Below are 14,923 nucleotides of genomic sequence, written 5' to 3'. Positions count from 1 at the left end.
GGTTTCCCTTTGTTTTCTCTTTTTTGGGGGCCACGGGCCCTAGGAGCCAAAGGCCCTTGCTGGATGAATATTTAATAGTCAGAAGCACTTTCTAAAATGGAAAGATGGAGCTGGGCCCAGGAGGCCCGAGGGGCTGGGGCGGGGCGGGTGGCGGTGCCCTCTGTGCCCTCACCCCCACACCGGCCACTGCTTCCTGCCCTGCGGGGAGCAGAGGAGATGTGCAGTGCGTGACTGTGAGGGGCGTCCTGGGACCCCCTCTCCAGAGAGCTTTCGGGAGGGACTCAGGCAGGCAGGGCATGCCAGGGGTGACGGAGCTGGAGGCAGACTGTGGCAGAGGCAGGCTGGCATCCTGGGCCGGGTGGGGTCCTGGGAAGCGTTCTCAGGCCGCACTCCTACCTGGATCCGGAGCCAGGTGTGGGGTCCATGGCTGAGAGGACAGCCAAGCTCAGAAAGGAGTGGGCCGGGGACAGGACACCTGTGGGGTCCTCGTCTGGGCCTCTCCTCCCTCGGTGCAGTGGGAGGACCCGCTGTCTGCTGGAGGGGCCGCTTGGGGACCCGGCATCCAGGAGGGTGGCAGGCCCCGGCCTCCGTGGGTGCGGTTTGCCCTGGTTGGCCAGCTGCCCGGTGGGGGTCAGACGTGCGCCCCTGCGTGGGCCCTGGGCACCCTTCCCCGCCTGCACCACCCCTGGGCCCCGATGAGCGCTCAGCCCTGTGGAACCCCGAGGCTGGGGTGGATGGCCTCTGGGCACCTGGCTGCCGACCCTCAAGGGCGGCCCCCATCCCAGCAGGCCTTGCTTCGGGGTGGCGCCAGCACCCGAGGGCTCCTTGTGACACAGCCCTTGAGAATGCCATGCTCAGGCCCGGCCCTCTTGCCAGCTGATTCACTATCAGCTGCCCCTGCCCTGGCAGCAGCCGAGGTCCCATGGTGACTCTGAGCCAGAGCCCGGGGTCCAGGCAGCTTTGAGCTACAGCTGCCGTGTGGCGGGCACCGCGGGCACGTGCTGGCTGACCTGCACCACAGGACGCGTGGGGCCGCGGCCCAGCACCTGCCTGGCCACTTCCAGCCAGAGGTCGGGCAGGTGGAGGCGCTGGGAGCTGAGGCAGGTGGGCAGGGCCGTGCTCAGAGCCCTTCCCTGCTGGGCCCCGGGTGCCCAGCACCGGGCCAGGGCTGGTATGCTGTCCGCCGTGGGTCGGGGTGGGCTGGGGTCCGCCTGAGCTGGGAGGGCAGCCTGACCGAGCTGGCGGCATAGGCACAAGCCTGGAGTCAGGAGGGGGCCCCTTGTGGGGGGAGCGGGCACGGGCTGTGCGGGAGGGAGAGGGGGTGTGGCTGGAGGAGAGGTCCTCTGGCTGGGTGGGGTGCGGGCCCACCAAGCCTCTCCAGTTGGTGCAGGGCCAGCTGGGAGGCTGTGGGGTTCGGGAGGCTGGGGGCGTGGCTGGACTGGTTTGGGGCGCCCAGGCTCAGGAGGGAAGGAGGTGCTGGTGACCCTGTTCCTCCTAGCCAGGCTCAGCCTCTGGGGCCCGGTGAGTCAGCCCCCTGGGCCCTGCCCCGGGGGAGGCGACAGTCTGGTGGGGTGTCGGGCAGTAAACAGAGCTCCCAGGTGAGGTGAGAACTCCTGGGCATGCAGTGGGTGAGGTCACGGGTCACCTTTCCTGGCTCACTGTACATAGAGTCATCGTGACCGTTAGGACTTTGGGGGGTGGCGAGGAGGGGCCTGGGTGCCGTCCCTCGGCCGGGTGGTGGCAGACGGAGCCTCTCACGCTTTCCACACAGCAGTGCTCCCTGCCCTGGGCTGGCCGGAGCTTCCACCTTGGAGGCCCCTGAGTGGCCAGGGGCCCGTCCCTTGCTCATGGCCCCCTCAGGCCACCCTGGCTTCTTATATCCGGGCGGGGGGCCCGGTGCTCAGCAGCTCTCTTCTGTGCCTGCTGCCGGCAGCCGCCATGGCTGACCTGGGCCTGGCATCCTGGGCAGCGTTCTGGGTACAGATGCCCCCAGCTCGGCAGCCGCCATGGCTGACCCAGGCCTGCTGTGCTGGGCAGGGTCGAGGGTGCAGATCGTCCCGTCACCACCTTCCGTGGGGCTGGGCCGGAACCCTCATGCTTGGGCCCCTCAGCTGTGCGGGCCTGCTCCGACCTGCTTGTGGCGTGTAGGTGTCCGCAGCCAGCCGGGCCCCACCCCACAGGGCCGTGGGGCTCAGGGCGGGGCGGCCCTAGGACACAGCAGATGTGCAGATAGCACAGCCTGTGCCTTCCTGCCTGGGCCTGCCGGGCTCTGGAGCTGGGAGGGGCCTCGGAGATGGAGCTGCATCCCCCACATCCCGCCCGAGCGCCCGGGGGGCTCTGAGTCCTGGGGGATGGCAGTGGGAGGCGACAGGAGGCCAGGCATTCTGAACTCCTCCTCGGGACAGTGGGCTTGGGGGCGTGTTCCTTTGTGAGTGATTGGCGGCAGGGAGTGGGGGGGGAAGCGTGGCTAAAAATGCTGGTTCCGGGGTCCGGCCTGCCATAGCCAGCCCACGGAGCTTTGAGCAGGGAGGAGTGACCAGAGCCAGGCTGCCCTCCAGGAGCACAGGCAGGTGGGCGGTGGCTGAAGCCACTTGCCCTAAGGTCGTGTGGGTGGGCTCAGTCCAGCCCTGCTCTGGCCTTGGTGGCCCTGGCTGTGCCCTGTCACCCGAGGTCCCCAAGACAGCAGAGATCTGTGCCCATCTGAAGTCCCTCCTGGAAGGGCACCCACGGGGAAACTGAGGCAGAGGGCCCTGTCTGACATCCGAGTCTTCACAGCAGGACCTGACCGGTCCGGCCTGGGCCAGGCTGGGCCAGACGTGTGATGGTGACTCAGACGTCCCCGTGCTGGGCGGTTCCCTCTCGCCCGTCAGCTGCCCCGGCTGGGGAGGCGCTCTGGGGGAGGGGCGGGGCCTGGCCCAGCTCTAGCTTGGTGGGGGTGGCCCGCCCGCTCCCTCTTGTGGGGCTCTGGACCAGCCTGGGAGGGGCCTGAGGGCGGGGCAGCAGAGGGAGGGGCCTGGGGGGCAGCTGCGAGCCCGGAGCCGGGCACCTTCACTTCTGGGCAGGTTGGCAGGACGTCACCCTGGTAAGTGGCTGCAGCTGTGTCCTGTCCCCTTCCTGGGTCTAGACCCGGGCACCCGCCCACCTCTCTACCCAGCAGGCCTGTGGGGGCCAGGCCGGGGGCTCAGGAGTGGGGGTCAGAGCTAGGCTGGGCGCCTCCCTGTCCCTGTGCCCTGTTCCAGCCCAGACCCCAGCTGATGTGGAAGGGGCGGGTGTGTCAGCTGAACAGCAATGCGTCTCAGTCCTGGACAGACAGGCCCCTGAGGCTGGACCAGGTGGCCCGGGGGATGTTTTCGAGTGATGGCCACGGCACACCCTGTCCTTGTTTGGCGTGCTGGGGACCCCAGGGACTCGTGGAGGGCGGCTCAAGGGGGCCTGCCTACCTGTAGGTGCCGGGTGGGCGTGGGGCCCGTGGTGGTTGGCTGCACTGGGTGCAGTGCTGGCGGTCCAGCTCGGAGAGATAGGCGCAGGCCACTGGTCCCGTCGGGGCTGGACGGGAGTGTGGGCCGCTCCTTTGGCTGCTGGGTCCCTTGGAGTCGGTGGGCCGGCATGCCCGCGCCTCAGCTTCTCCAGGTGCGAAGGAGACGCACTGCACCCACCTGCGGCCCCTCCACGCCTGGACCTTAGCCGTGCGCGCCCCGCCCTTCCCCTCCGCGGCCAGCATGTACCACGCGCCCTCCAAGTGCTGGACTCTGAGTGCTTGGTGAGCAGAGCGTTCCAGAGACCAGGGACCAGGGGCCAGGCAGTGGCCAGAAGTGAGGGCGGGGTGGCTGAGTGAGTCTGTGAGCTGGCAGGGAGACAGTGTGGGGGGGCTGGGCAGGGGTCGGGGAGAACCTGGGTGTGGACTACCAGGGTCTGGGGTGCAGACAGCAGCAGCAAGGGTGGAGGCCGCCCTGTTGCTGGGCCTGGAGTGGAGAAGCTCCGAGGCCGAGCTGACCAGGCACCAGGGGCTTTGTGGGGTGCCGTGGGGGAGGCTGCAGGGGGGCCTCCTGGCTTTATCTGGGCAGTGGGGGGGGGCCGTGAGGAGCCCTCATGCCCAGATGTGGGGGCCAAGGCTGGTTCTTTCCCCTCCCGGAGCCTCGGGAGCACAGCAGGAGCCCGGCCAGCCATGGTTACCCCCGAGAAGCCCCCGGGAAGGTGGGCGGGCTCTCAGCTGGCTGCCTGGCCTCTGGAAGCCTGAAGGTCTCATGACCAGTCAGCCCAGCCCAGTGCTTTCCTCGTGAGGTTCCAGGAAGGGGTGAGGCCGAGCATCTGTTGCCCGGTGGGCGCTGAGCTCCACGCCCAGGGGCTCCACTCCCACGGTGTCGAGCCAACTGTGTGCGGTGCTCAGGAGGTCCCGGGCCCCGACACCCGGCGCTTGTGGGGTCCCGGGCCCCGACACCCGGCGCCTGAGCAGGAAGATGTGCACACACGCGTGCGCGCGTGCACCGAGGCGGCCTTTCAGGCCACCGTCTACAGCCCCTCTTCACGGCTCAACTCCCTGCCCGTCTCGCAGTCCCTAGTCCCCCATTGCCTGGTGACATGCAAACTCCCCCACCACACCGGGCCCCACCTGGGCCCAGCTGCATGCAAACTGGGGTTTGTTTAAGCAAAACGCCCCATCCACGAGGCCCTGCTCTGGGCTCCCTAGAAACCCCCACTTGGCTGGTGCTGCTGGGAGGAGCCCCACGGGCAAGTCATCCTGGGCATAGCCCCCGCCCTGCACCCCTGCCCCTGGTGCCTGGCGTGCCTTGCGCCCACTCCTCGGTCTGCCCCTCTGCGGACGCTTCCTGGAGGATGAGCCCGTGGGGACTCCAGTTCCTGCAGTGCAGCCGTCCTACTGGGGTGCTGCCTGCCCCTGGCCCACCCCGAGTCCCCAGGCCCTCCTCCCTGGAGTGTCCGAGGCCTGACGAGGTGGTTTTTGCGGTGAGGGAGGGTTGGGGTCGGGGCTGGATGCCGTGAGGGTGAGGGCGAGGGCTTTGGGGAGGCGCCAGGTGCCAGCAGCCAGACCTGCTGGCCTGGCTCTGCCTGTCGCCTCCGCGGCCTCTGTAAAATGGGGCTTTGGTGACCTTATTGTCATTAGCCATTATCTGAGGTGGCCGCTGGGGCCAGCCCATCTGCAGAGCCTGTCTGAGGCGCTGCGGGCTGAGGGGAGGGCGGAGGGGCGCCCTCAGGACAGGGCCTGGCAGCAGGATGCTCCAGGGACCCCTCCCGCCGCTGCGTGAGGCCAGCGCTCAGCAGGCAGGGTCTCCTCCTTCCCGTTTGTGCGTCCTGGGCCAGGTGGGGCTCTGCCTTAAGGGGCACAGAAGGACCCAGAGCCTAAAGCTGTAGCCTGGCAACTTCGCAGCCGTGGCCTCCTCCCGGGGTCGTGGCCTCCCTGAGCCCACTTGCTCTACATCCCCAGGTGTCAGCCTTGTTGTGACCGCTGTCACCGAGGGGCTGCCTGTGGGGGCGGGGCTGGCCCTGCGTGTTCCCAGCCAGGGTGTGCCTTGCCTTGGATCCCAGCTGCCACCCTCCCCGCCCAGCCCTTGACACCCACAGGACTCCCGTGGAGCAGAGTTGGAGGCGCAGCTTCTCCGGGATGGGGGTCTTCCACCGTGGTGCCCCCAGCAGAGGCGCTGCTCGCAGGCCCAGTCATACCCCGCCAGGGTCCTAGAGCCTGTCCCCGGTCAGTGCGGACCCCGCCCCTTGGGGACTGGCCTGCCCGCCTGCCCAAGGGGGCGGTCGCTGGCACGGGTTTTGTTGACTTACTCAGACGCGCTGCGGAGGCTGGGGGCGGGGCGCTGGGTTGCTGGGCGGGCGGCAGCTTCCAGACGCCCGCACCCCTCGGCAGGGCCCCTCCGCCGGCCCCTCCGCCGACCCCCCGGGCTGGCACAGGGGCACCGACTCCACACCCGGCCCCGCCCCTGCTGGCCCGGCCGGCCTCGGCGCCCTCATCGCTCACCCACCTTGCACCCACTTCGGGGGCGGGAGGTGAGGCGGCAGTGGAGGGGTCACGAGACGGAGGAAGTGGGGTCAGTTTCCTGCTGGCCTCCAGCTTCCCCTGGGTGACGTGGTCCGGGGTCCCCTGCGTAGCCCCTGCCCCGCACAGCCTTCTGGGTGGGCAGAGTGGCCCCCGCACGTCCGGGGCAGGGCACGGCTCAGACAGGACACAGGCTTGCTCAGGGTCACGCAGCCAGACCCGCTCTCCTGCCAGGACTGGCCTTGGGGACAGGGACACGTCCCACCCTGCTGGTCACCAGCAGTGCGTGTTCTGGGGTCCGTACTGATTCTCTGACTGTTTAACACAACGGGGGGGCTCGGGCCTGGCGTGTGGGAGGCTGTAAATAGGGGTTTGACGGTTGAGTCATCACAGAAGTATCCAGATCGTTCCTCCCCCGCAGGCATGGTAGGGTGTTTCTCTGGGAATGTGTCCAACTCATCTGAATTTTCGGATTTGTTGGCATAAAGTTTATCATTTCATTTCAATTTTATGTAGAATTAAACTTCTTTTCTTGGTAAAAGGCATGAACCGTGAGCGTGCAGCTTGATGCATTTTCCCAAAGTAGCCACACCTGTGGGAACCGTGGGAGGCCCTCCCCCCGCCGGCCCTGTCCGTCCCCAAAGGGCCTGTGACGGCGAGGCAGCGCCGGACGGCGATCGGGCAGCGTGCGGCCGGCCGCTGTCGGAGCACCGGGTGCGCCCGGCCGCTTTGCCTCAACGTCACGTGTGTGCAGCTCATCCGCGTCGCATGGGTGCACAGGGCGGCGCTCACCTCAGCCCTGCATGTGACATGCCACGGGACAGGCACCCGCTGCTCACGGCCGCTCCGCTCTCGGTGGACACGTGAGCCTCCCTGGTTTCTGGGCACGGCAGTCGGGCCAGGTGGACACTTTTTTTTTATTTTAATTTTAATTTTTTTAGGCGAGGCAACCCTTGGTTGACCTCACAGATTGCAAGGACCTTGTCAGCTTACAATCCCTTATTTGTTATTTTTTACACCTGCAGCACCCGGTCGTCCTAGGTGGTCTCCCATCCAAGGACTAACCAGGCCCGACCCCGCTTAGCTCCCGAGATCAGACGGGATGGGGCTCGTTCAGGGTGGCGTGGCCGTAGACAGGCGGACACTTTCATGTCCTTCGGTGCGGTGACCTAAGGCTAAGCGTGCTGGGCGCCTCTCCGGGTGCTCGCTGGGCAGTCGGGTGTCTTGATCGCCTTTCCAGAGTCTTCCCACCTGGTTTCGTGTCCGGCTGGCTGTGTCGTCCGTGGGGGAGCAGGAATTCTCCGTACGCGGGGAGGAGGTTTGAGGGCGGCACTGCTCGTCCGTCCCCCGGTTCGTGGCTGGCTTCTGCCTCCATCGGGGGCGACCTTTCCCGAACGGCTCCTCATTTTCATGTCCAGCAGGTTGCCGGCCGTTTCGTTTCGGGCCAGCTTTTTGTGTCTCGGTTAAGAATCACTTCCCTCATCCCAGAGTAATTTTCATTTATCCTCTGGAAGCTCGATTATTAAGCCGAGGCTCGCTGGCCGATGGGGTTCAAGCGTCCGCCTTGCTGCTGTGTGGGGCTGCCGGTCTCTGACGGCCGCCGAAACCCCTGCTGGACCCATGGCTGGGTCTGTTTGTCCTCTCGGCCCTGCCGGCCTTCACCGCGGGGTCTCTGAGTTCCGTGAGCCGCGGTTCGCTGACCTAGGTTTGCTAAAAGAGGTCACCGAGAGGATGTGTTTATTAGGGTTCCGTTTTATGACCGCCTGCTGACCCTCGAGCTGTACGCGGGCAATCGGACTCCGCCCCACCGGCCCGTGGGCACCATGGCCACGGCCAGCCCGCGTGGGCAGTGCGCTGCTGGGCCATCTGCATGGACACGGGGCTGAGCTCAGTCAGGACCTCTGTGTGAGCCAAGATTTCTCTGGGCGGAGGGGACAGCTACGGGTCTTGCGGTCACAGAAGACCAGTCTCGTGTGTAAGTGCCCCGTGGGTGAAACCTGCCCGCGGCCGGCCTGGGGTGACCTACCCTTTCTCCTGTCGCTCCTCGTACGGGCCATGTTTCGCTCGCACCGGGAGCCCCCGAGGTTGCCGATGAGCAGTTTGTTATGTATTTTTCCCCGAGGAACGACGCCCGTCTTAGCATCACGAACGGCGCGGTCGGTTCCTGCGTGCTGGATGTTCCTCTTTGCTTTCGCCGTAAAGCGGCTGCGTCTCCGTGGTCCTTTTCCCGTAGACGGCGCGTGGCCGGGTCTGCGTCTCCGTGCACCCGACACCCTCCGCCTTTGGACTGGAGTTTTGAACCCCGTTGTGTTTAAATGTTTTCGGCTCGGTCGGTGCGAGTCCAGCGACGTGGCTCGCCGCTTTCCCCACCATCCCGTCCTTCGCTCGTCCTTCCCTCTCTCCCTCCCTTGCTTTAGGATTCATTAAATATAGTTACATATATCGCCGCTCGATAATGTGCATTACACGTACGTCGTGCACACTCGCGCGCAGGTGTGCATCGAGATTCCGATTCGCTGGCTGACGGGCTGCGCGCCGCCACGGCGGAGCCGCCGCAGACGCCCCGGGCCGCGTTCTGCGCAGGGCGCCGTCCCGGGCGCCACTCACACGTGTCCGACGCTCCCTTTATTGTTTTGGTTTTGCACGGCTAATTACCTGTGTAAGCTCTAAGGACGTCTAATTTCCATGCCGTAAACCCCATCCACGGACGAGGTACCACGTCGACATCCTTCGTAACTTCGTGGAGAGTCGTGCAGCCGTCACCACAACCCAGTTCTAGGACGTGGCCGTCACCCTCTGGCCCCCTCGAGCGTGTTTGTGGCCCATGCCCGCTCCCACTGCTCACCCCAGGCAGCGTTTGCTTAGTTCTGGTAAAACGCAGACGCACACCCGTCGGCACATCGTCCTTCGGGCTACGGCTGCCAAATGTGTATCACATCTCCGTGCGTCATGATCCCACAACATGGCACAATTCTTGGCCTGTGCGCCGACCCCGGCCTGCGGGAACGCAGGCCGCTCCCCGGTCACCCCGTCCCTCCAAGGCGGGCGTGGCCGGGGGGCGCACGTGGCCCGCAAAGCCACATCTGCCGTCTGGCCTTTTACAAGAAACGTGTGCCGACCCCCGCTTTACAAAATCCCGTGTCTTTTAAAGAAGTTAAGAGATGGAATGAGGAGAGAGAGGCGTGTCCACAGCGAGTTTTATATTTTCCCGCCAGTTTCCCGTCTCCTTCGTGCTTTGTTTTTCCCCGTGTCTCTTTATCTGCGGAAGTCTCTACTTGGCCTTTATTTCGAAAGGCCGTGGCCTCGCGGCTCACGGCGCTTCCCCTCCGGCAGTGTAGAGGGACCGTCCCGCCTCCTCTGAGCTCCCGCGGCGTCGGCGTCGGGCGTCAGCCGCACCGTGTGCCCTCACGGGATGGGGCCCTTTTCTCTTGTCTTCCTTTCCTCTGAGTCGTGTTCACTGTGTCGGTCTGGATCTCCCTGGCCCGTTGGGGTTTGTCCAGCTTCTCGGACCTGTTTCCGCCATTATTTCTTCGCGCGCCCGCTCGTGCGACGCTGGTATCCGTGGGGCCGGCGCGCGGATCGCCCAGGCTCCGGGTCACGAATGGAAACTGGCCGATTTCCATGAACCCACCAGGTTGTCGACTCTTTCTCCTGCCACTTCTGTTCCGCTGTCCAATCTCTAGAGTAAATTTTCAACTCCGGAACAGTTACTGGGGATTTTCTAAATAGTTTCTCTTCAGGCATCTTTCATCGATGCCTTGTATTTCTGATTAAATCTTTAAACATGTTTCCTTTAGTTTTTTGAACACACTCTAAGGCCCGCCCAGCGCTCTGTGTGGCGTGCAGCCCCTGCGGCCCTCGGGGACAGCGTGCCCGGCTCTGCTCCTGGGCGTGGCTCGAGCTCCCTCGCTTCTTCACGTGTCTTGGAATTGGTGTCGCGTGCTGGATGTTCCGTGCCGGATGCTGCAGCAGCCCTGGATCCCAGCTTCCCCTCGGGGTTCCGCGCTTGCTCTGTGGCTGTGTTTGCTAACTTTCTTGGACCAAATCCGTGGAGTCTGTCCCTCCGTCTGGGCTCCCCCAGTCCTGGCTCACTGCCCTCTGACCGGTTGTCACAGCCTCCCTGGCCCAGGGGCTGTGGATTCAGCCCCCAGAGCCAGTGTCCAGGACGGGGCAGCGCCATCTCCGTGGTGCACACAGTCCTGGCTCCCGGCCCCCCGCCCCCGGGTCCCCGCCCGCCGGCACTGCTCCCCTAACTCGGCCCCTCTCTCTGCAGTGTCTGGCCGGCAGCTGCAGCCCGAGGAGCCGGATGCAGAAAGTGAGGAGGAGCGTTCTGTAAGTGAGCCCTGCGGGCGCGTGCCGTCCCCCCGCCCCGGGCCTGGGCCGGGCCTACGTGGCTGAGGGTGACCTGGCTCTCTGCTCTCGCCAGGTGACCGAAGGGCCTGTGGATGAGATCATTCGACCGCGGCCACAGGGCTCGTCACCCGTCTACGAATGTGCCGCTGAGGGTCCCGGCTTTGGACTCCCGGTAAGCCTGCTGCACAGAGGCCCCCAGGCTAAGGGAGGCTGGGCATGGGGCTGCAGGCGGCCGTGTCTCCTCCTGCGTCACCCTGTGTGGGCGCCCCCTGCCCTGCTGCCCACTGGGCCACAGCCGTGCCCCCTAGGCCGTCCTCTCTGGGACTCTCCCTTCAGCTGGCCGAGACACAAGTAGAGTGGCCATGTGGGTGCCCGTGGGAGCCGACCTCACGCTCCTGTGTGCAATGGGGCACGGGAGGTGTGCACACATGTGCCATCTCTGCAGAGGGGACACAGAGTCCCCACAGCTGAGGAGCTCAGCTCCCCCTGCACACAGCAGCTCTCTGGCGGTTCTTGGCCTTTGAGCTGGGGGCCCCTGGCCTCCCAAAGCCCCTCCCATGCCCTGGGCTGGAGCAGCTGGGTGATCCCCATGTCTGTGGTTGTAGGAAGACACAGCGGGCAGGCAGGCCCCCTCGGGGAGACGGAGATCCTGGTGGAAGCGGCAGTCAGGGGACCCACAGGCGTTTTCCAGGATGAGTCATCCAGAGGTGAGTGCGGCAGGAGCCCAGGGTCCGGGAGGCGGGCAGGGTGCCCCCGTGCCCTGCGGAAGGGCGTGCCTGTCCCCTTGTCTGGCCTGAGGTGGCAGAGGCTTCGGAAGGCTGCTCCAGGCTTCCCCCGAAACCCCTGCACCCTACGATGGAGACCCAGACTCCTGGCCAGGGAGCCTCGGCACATAGAGCTCCACGTCCTCAGCTGCACACAGACCACGGAGGGCGCTGGGCACTGCGGCCTGCCCCCCGAGGCAGCTGTTCTGTCAGCGGCGGCTCTGCCCTCACCCTCTGTCACCTGGATGATGGGCAGGACGCTGGCGTCCTCGTCCTCGGGGGAGGGAGCGCCCCAGCTCCGACGCCCACGCTGGGACAGGTAGGCTCACGGGGCCTCGATGTGCTTCTGCTCCACCCATGTAGGAGGCGACAGAGGTGACTCTAAAGACGGAGGTGGAGGCTGGAGCCAGCGGCTACAGCGTGGTCGGTGGTGGGGGCCAGGGGATCTTCGTGAAGCAAGTGCTGAAGGGCTCCTCGGCCGCCAAGCTCTTCAGCCTGAGAGAAGGTGCCACGGCCGCCCCCCGCCCCTGGGAGCCCCGTGTTCCCTGTCATGACGGGGGTGGACAGGAGAGGGCAGGGCCACACGGGGGCGCAGGAGGAGCAGCCGCCCCGCTGGGTGTTCCCGACGGGAAGTGGGTGGGCTCATTTACACCCAAAGCTCCATGTGGGGGGGGGTCACTCCCCTTCCACGCCCGTCACCGCGGCAACTGGGAGTGAGGGGCGCTGAGGCCGAGGCCCACTCTGTCTGTCTAGGCGACCAGCTGCTCAGCGCGACTGTATTCTTTGACAACATGAAATACGAAGACGCTCTCAAGATCCTTCAGTACTCGGAGCCGTACAAAGTTCAGTTCAAACTCAAACGGAAACTTCCTGCCCCAGGGGACGTGGAGCGGGCTGCCCGCGGCGCTCAGGGGACCCCAGGGCACACTGACACACAGGTGAGGCGGCCAGGCACAGCCGAGGCTGGGGTGCCCACCCCCAGACGCTGGGGCCAGGGCCACCAATGTCCTGTGCTGCTGCCAACGAGTCCACTGCCCTGTGTTCCAGGACACGGGCGTGGCCGATGGCAGCACAGACACCCCCGTGAGGACGACGGACACCGATGGCGACCAAGAGAAACTCCTCTCCCGGCCCGGGGAGGGCAGGGGCAGGCGGCCCCAGAGGGAGCGGCTCTCGTGGCCCAAATTCCAAGCCATAAAGACGAAGCATGGGCCCGGGCCCCGGAGGTCACACAGCTCCTCGGAGGCCTATGAGCGGGGGAAGGCACCGGCCGCGTCCCCCACGAGCTCGGACACGGAGGCCCAGTTGGCAGCGGGAGAGCAGGGGCGGAAGGCAGGCAGCCAGCGCCGGAGGAGGGTCCTGAACCTAGGCTTCAGGCTGGGCGCAGGGAAGGGCCCGTCGCTGGCAGGGCGACCGGGCGGAGGCGCCCCAGGCGGGGGAGTCTGGGCCGGGGTCCTGCAGGAGGACGGGACCCGGGACGACAGCCGATGGGACACTGGGGCTGCTGCCCACGTCGGCACAGAGGAGAGGCGGGAGGGGCTACCTGATCAGGGTGCGGAGGCGCCCGGAGCGTCCGGCCTCTCCACCGAGGGGGCCCCGGGGCGAGGGGCGGACGTGGCACCCAGACGCCGAAGGAGGACACAGGAAGGGACAGTTCTGGAGGAAGGGGTGTCCCAGGGGAAGCCCGGGGCAGGCCCAGCCCCAGGACAGGGCATGGGGGACCGCACCGAAGGGGTGCAGGCGCGGGAAACGGGGGGTGCTGTGCCGTGTCTGCAGGACACCCCAGTGGAAGGTCACATGCACGGCCACCAACCAGACTTCCGGGTCCGGATACTGGACTTGAAGGTGCCTAGGTTTGGCATTTCCAAAGAAACAGCACTTGCTGAGGAGGGAGAGATGCCCACGCCGCAGGAGGGGCCCGGCCCGGAGAGGCTGGCCGCCCGGGCTGCAGAGCAGAGGGACCTGAGCACAGACGTGAGGCTGGACACAGCTACGGCAGTGCAGGGGCCACACCGACAACGAGCAGGGGCGGGAAAGGACGCAGAAGTCCAAGGCAAGGCTCTCCGGGGCGAGGCCGAGGACGTGGAAGGAAAAACACAAAAAGTGACCATGCTGAGGACGAGAACGGAAGTGCTGGGCTGGGCCGCGGGGCAGGATGCTCTGGGAGCGGCAGAGGAACGAGGACAGAGGACAGAAGCGGAAGGAAAAAGACACAGGCACGTGACAGCCATACACTTGCTGATGGAGTCCGAGGACAGACGGGGAAGAGATGTCACAGCACACGAGGGGCCACCAACGATCACGCAAGACAGAGGACAGGGGCCAGGGGTGGACACTGAAATCACCCTGAAAGACGAGGGACTCACTACGAGGGACAGTGGATTCACTATACTCAGGTTCCAGATGCCATCTGCTGAGCTCGAGCTCGCCGGGCCAGAGCTGGACGTGGCCCAGCCCGAGGGCGAGGCGATGCCGGGTGATATGAAGGGCAAATCTGAAGAGACCAGGATCAAGATCCGCGTGCCCAAGATGCAGATGCCCAGCATCAAGGTGCCCAAGGTGGACATCAAGGGCCCCCAGGTGGACATCAAGGGCCCGAAGCTGGACATCAAGGGCCCCCAGGGGGACCTCAAGGGACCCAAACTGGACCTGAAGGGCGCCAAAGGCGAGCTGGCCGCCCCCGACGTGGACGTGACGCTGCCCAGCGTGGAGGTGGACATGCAGGCGCCCGGCGCCAAGCTGGAGGGCGACCTGGCCGTGGGCGACAAGGAGGTGGCCACCCGAGACAGCAAGTTCAAGATGCCCAAGTTCAAGATGCCGTCCTTCGGCGCGTCGGCCCCCAGCAAGGATTTGGGAACATCCGTGGACGTGCCCGTGCCCTCCCTGGCCGGCGAGGTCCGAGTCCCGGAGGGCAGCGTGCAGCTGCCATCTGCTGAGCTCGAGCTCGCCGGGCCAGAGCTGGACGTGGCCCTGCCCGAGGGCGAGGTGACGCTGGGCGAGCTGAAGGGCAAAGCCGAAGGGGCCAGGTTCAAGGGCCACCTGCCCAAGATGCAGATGCTCAGCATCAAGGTGCCCAAGGTGGACATCAAGGGCCCCCAGGTGGACATCAGGGGCCCGAAGCTGGACATCAAGGGCCCCCAGGGGGACCTCAAGGGGCCCAAACTGGACCTGAAGGGCGCCAAAGGCGAGCTGGCCGCCCCCGACGTGGACGTGACGCTGCCCAGCGTGGAGGTGGATGGTGTGGCCCGGCCATGCCAGCTGAGGGCGACCTGGCGTGTGACAAGGAGGTGGGGTCACCGAGACAGCAAGTTCAGATGCCCAAGCTAAGATGCACTCCTTCGGCTGGCTTCAGCCAGGCAAAATTCCTCCAGGCCTGCATGGATGTCCTGCCTCACCCTCGCCACATGGCCTGAGCTGACCTCACCAGCATGGAGCTGCCAGCGGCCGACGTGGCCCTCAAGACTGGCGAGCTGGGCGTGAAGCTCCCGGAGGGCCACGTGCCCGAGGGGGAGCTCCCGGGACCCGCCGCTGGAGCTGGACTCAAAGGACACCTGCCCAAGATGCACATGCCCAGCCTCAAGATGCCCAAGTTGGACATCCAGGGCCCCCAGGTGGACATCAAGGGACCCAAACTGGACCTGAAGGGCGCCAAAGGCGAGCTGGCCGCCCCCGACGTGGACGTGACGCTGCCCAGCGTGGAGGTGGACATGCAGGCGCCCGGCGCCAAGCTGGAGGGCGACCTGGCCGTGGGCGACAAGGAGGTGGCCGCCCGAGACAGCAAGTTCAAGATGCCCAAGTTCAAGATGCC

General features: G+C 66.0%; 1 protein-coding gene and 1 pseudogene across 1 annotated transcript in view; one reads left to right on the top strand and one right to left on the bottom strand.

Annotated features, from left to right (window-relative positions):
• AHNAK2 (AHNAK nucleoprotein 2) overlaps positions 1-14,923 on the top strand; it is a 35,523-nt gene that overhangs the window by 7,503 nt on the left and 13,097 nt on the right. The window contains exons 3-9 of the mRNA XM_039876613.1: positions 10,272-10,330; positions 10,425-10,523; positions 10,957-11,058; positions 11,479-11,620; positions 11,869-12,053; positions 12,163-14,346; positions 14,817-14,903. Coding sequence (XP_039732547.1) covers positions 10,272-10,330; positions 10,425-10,523; positions 10,957-11,058; positions 11,479-11,620; positions 11,869-12,053; positions 12,163-14,346; positions 14,817-14,903 — 2,858 coding nt within the window. The remainder of the gene's footprint in view (positions 1-10,271; positions 10,331-10,424; positions 10,524-10,956; positions 11,059-11,478; positions 11,621-11,868; positions 12,054-12,162; positions 14,347-14,816; positions 14,904-14,923) is intronic.
• On the bottom strand, positions 7,015-7,133 carry LOC120613988 (uncharacterized; annotated as a pseudogene).

The sequence above is a fragment of the Pteropus medius genome, unplaced genomic scaffold (genome assembly GCF_902729225.1).
Source record: "Pteropus medius unplaced genomic scaffold, Ma_sr-lr_union100, whole genome shotgun sequence".
Taxonomy (NCBI): domain Eukaryota; kingdom Metazoa; phylum Chordata; class Mammalia; order Chiroptera; family Pteropodidae; genus Pteropus; species Pteropus medius.
The sequence above is the reverse complement of the archived record's forward strand: the minus strand, read 5'-3'. Positions and strand labels throughout refer to the sequence as shown.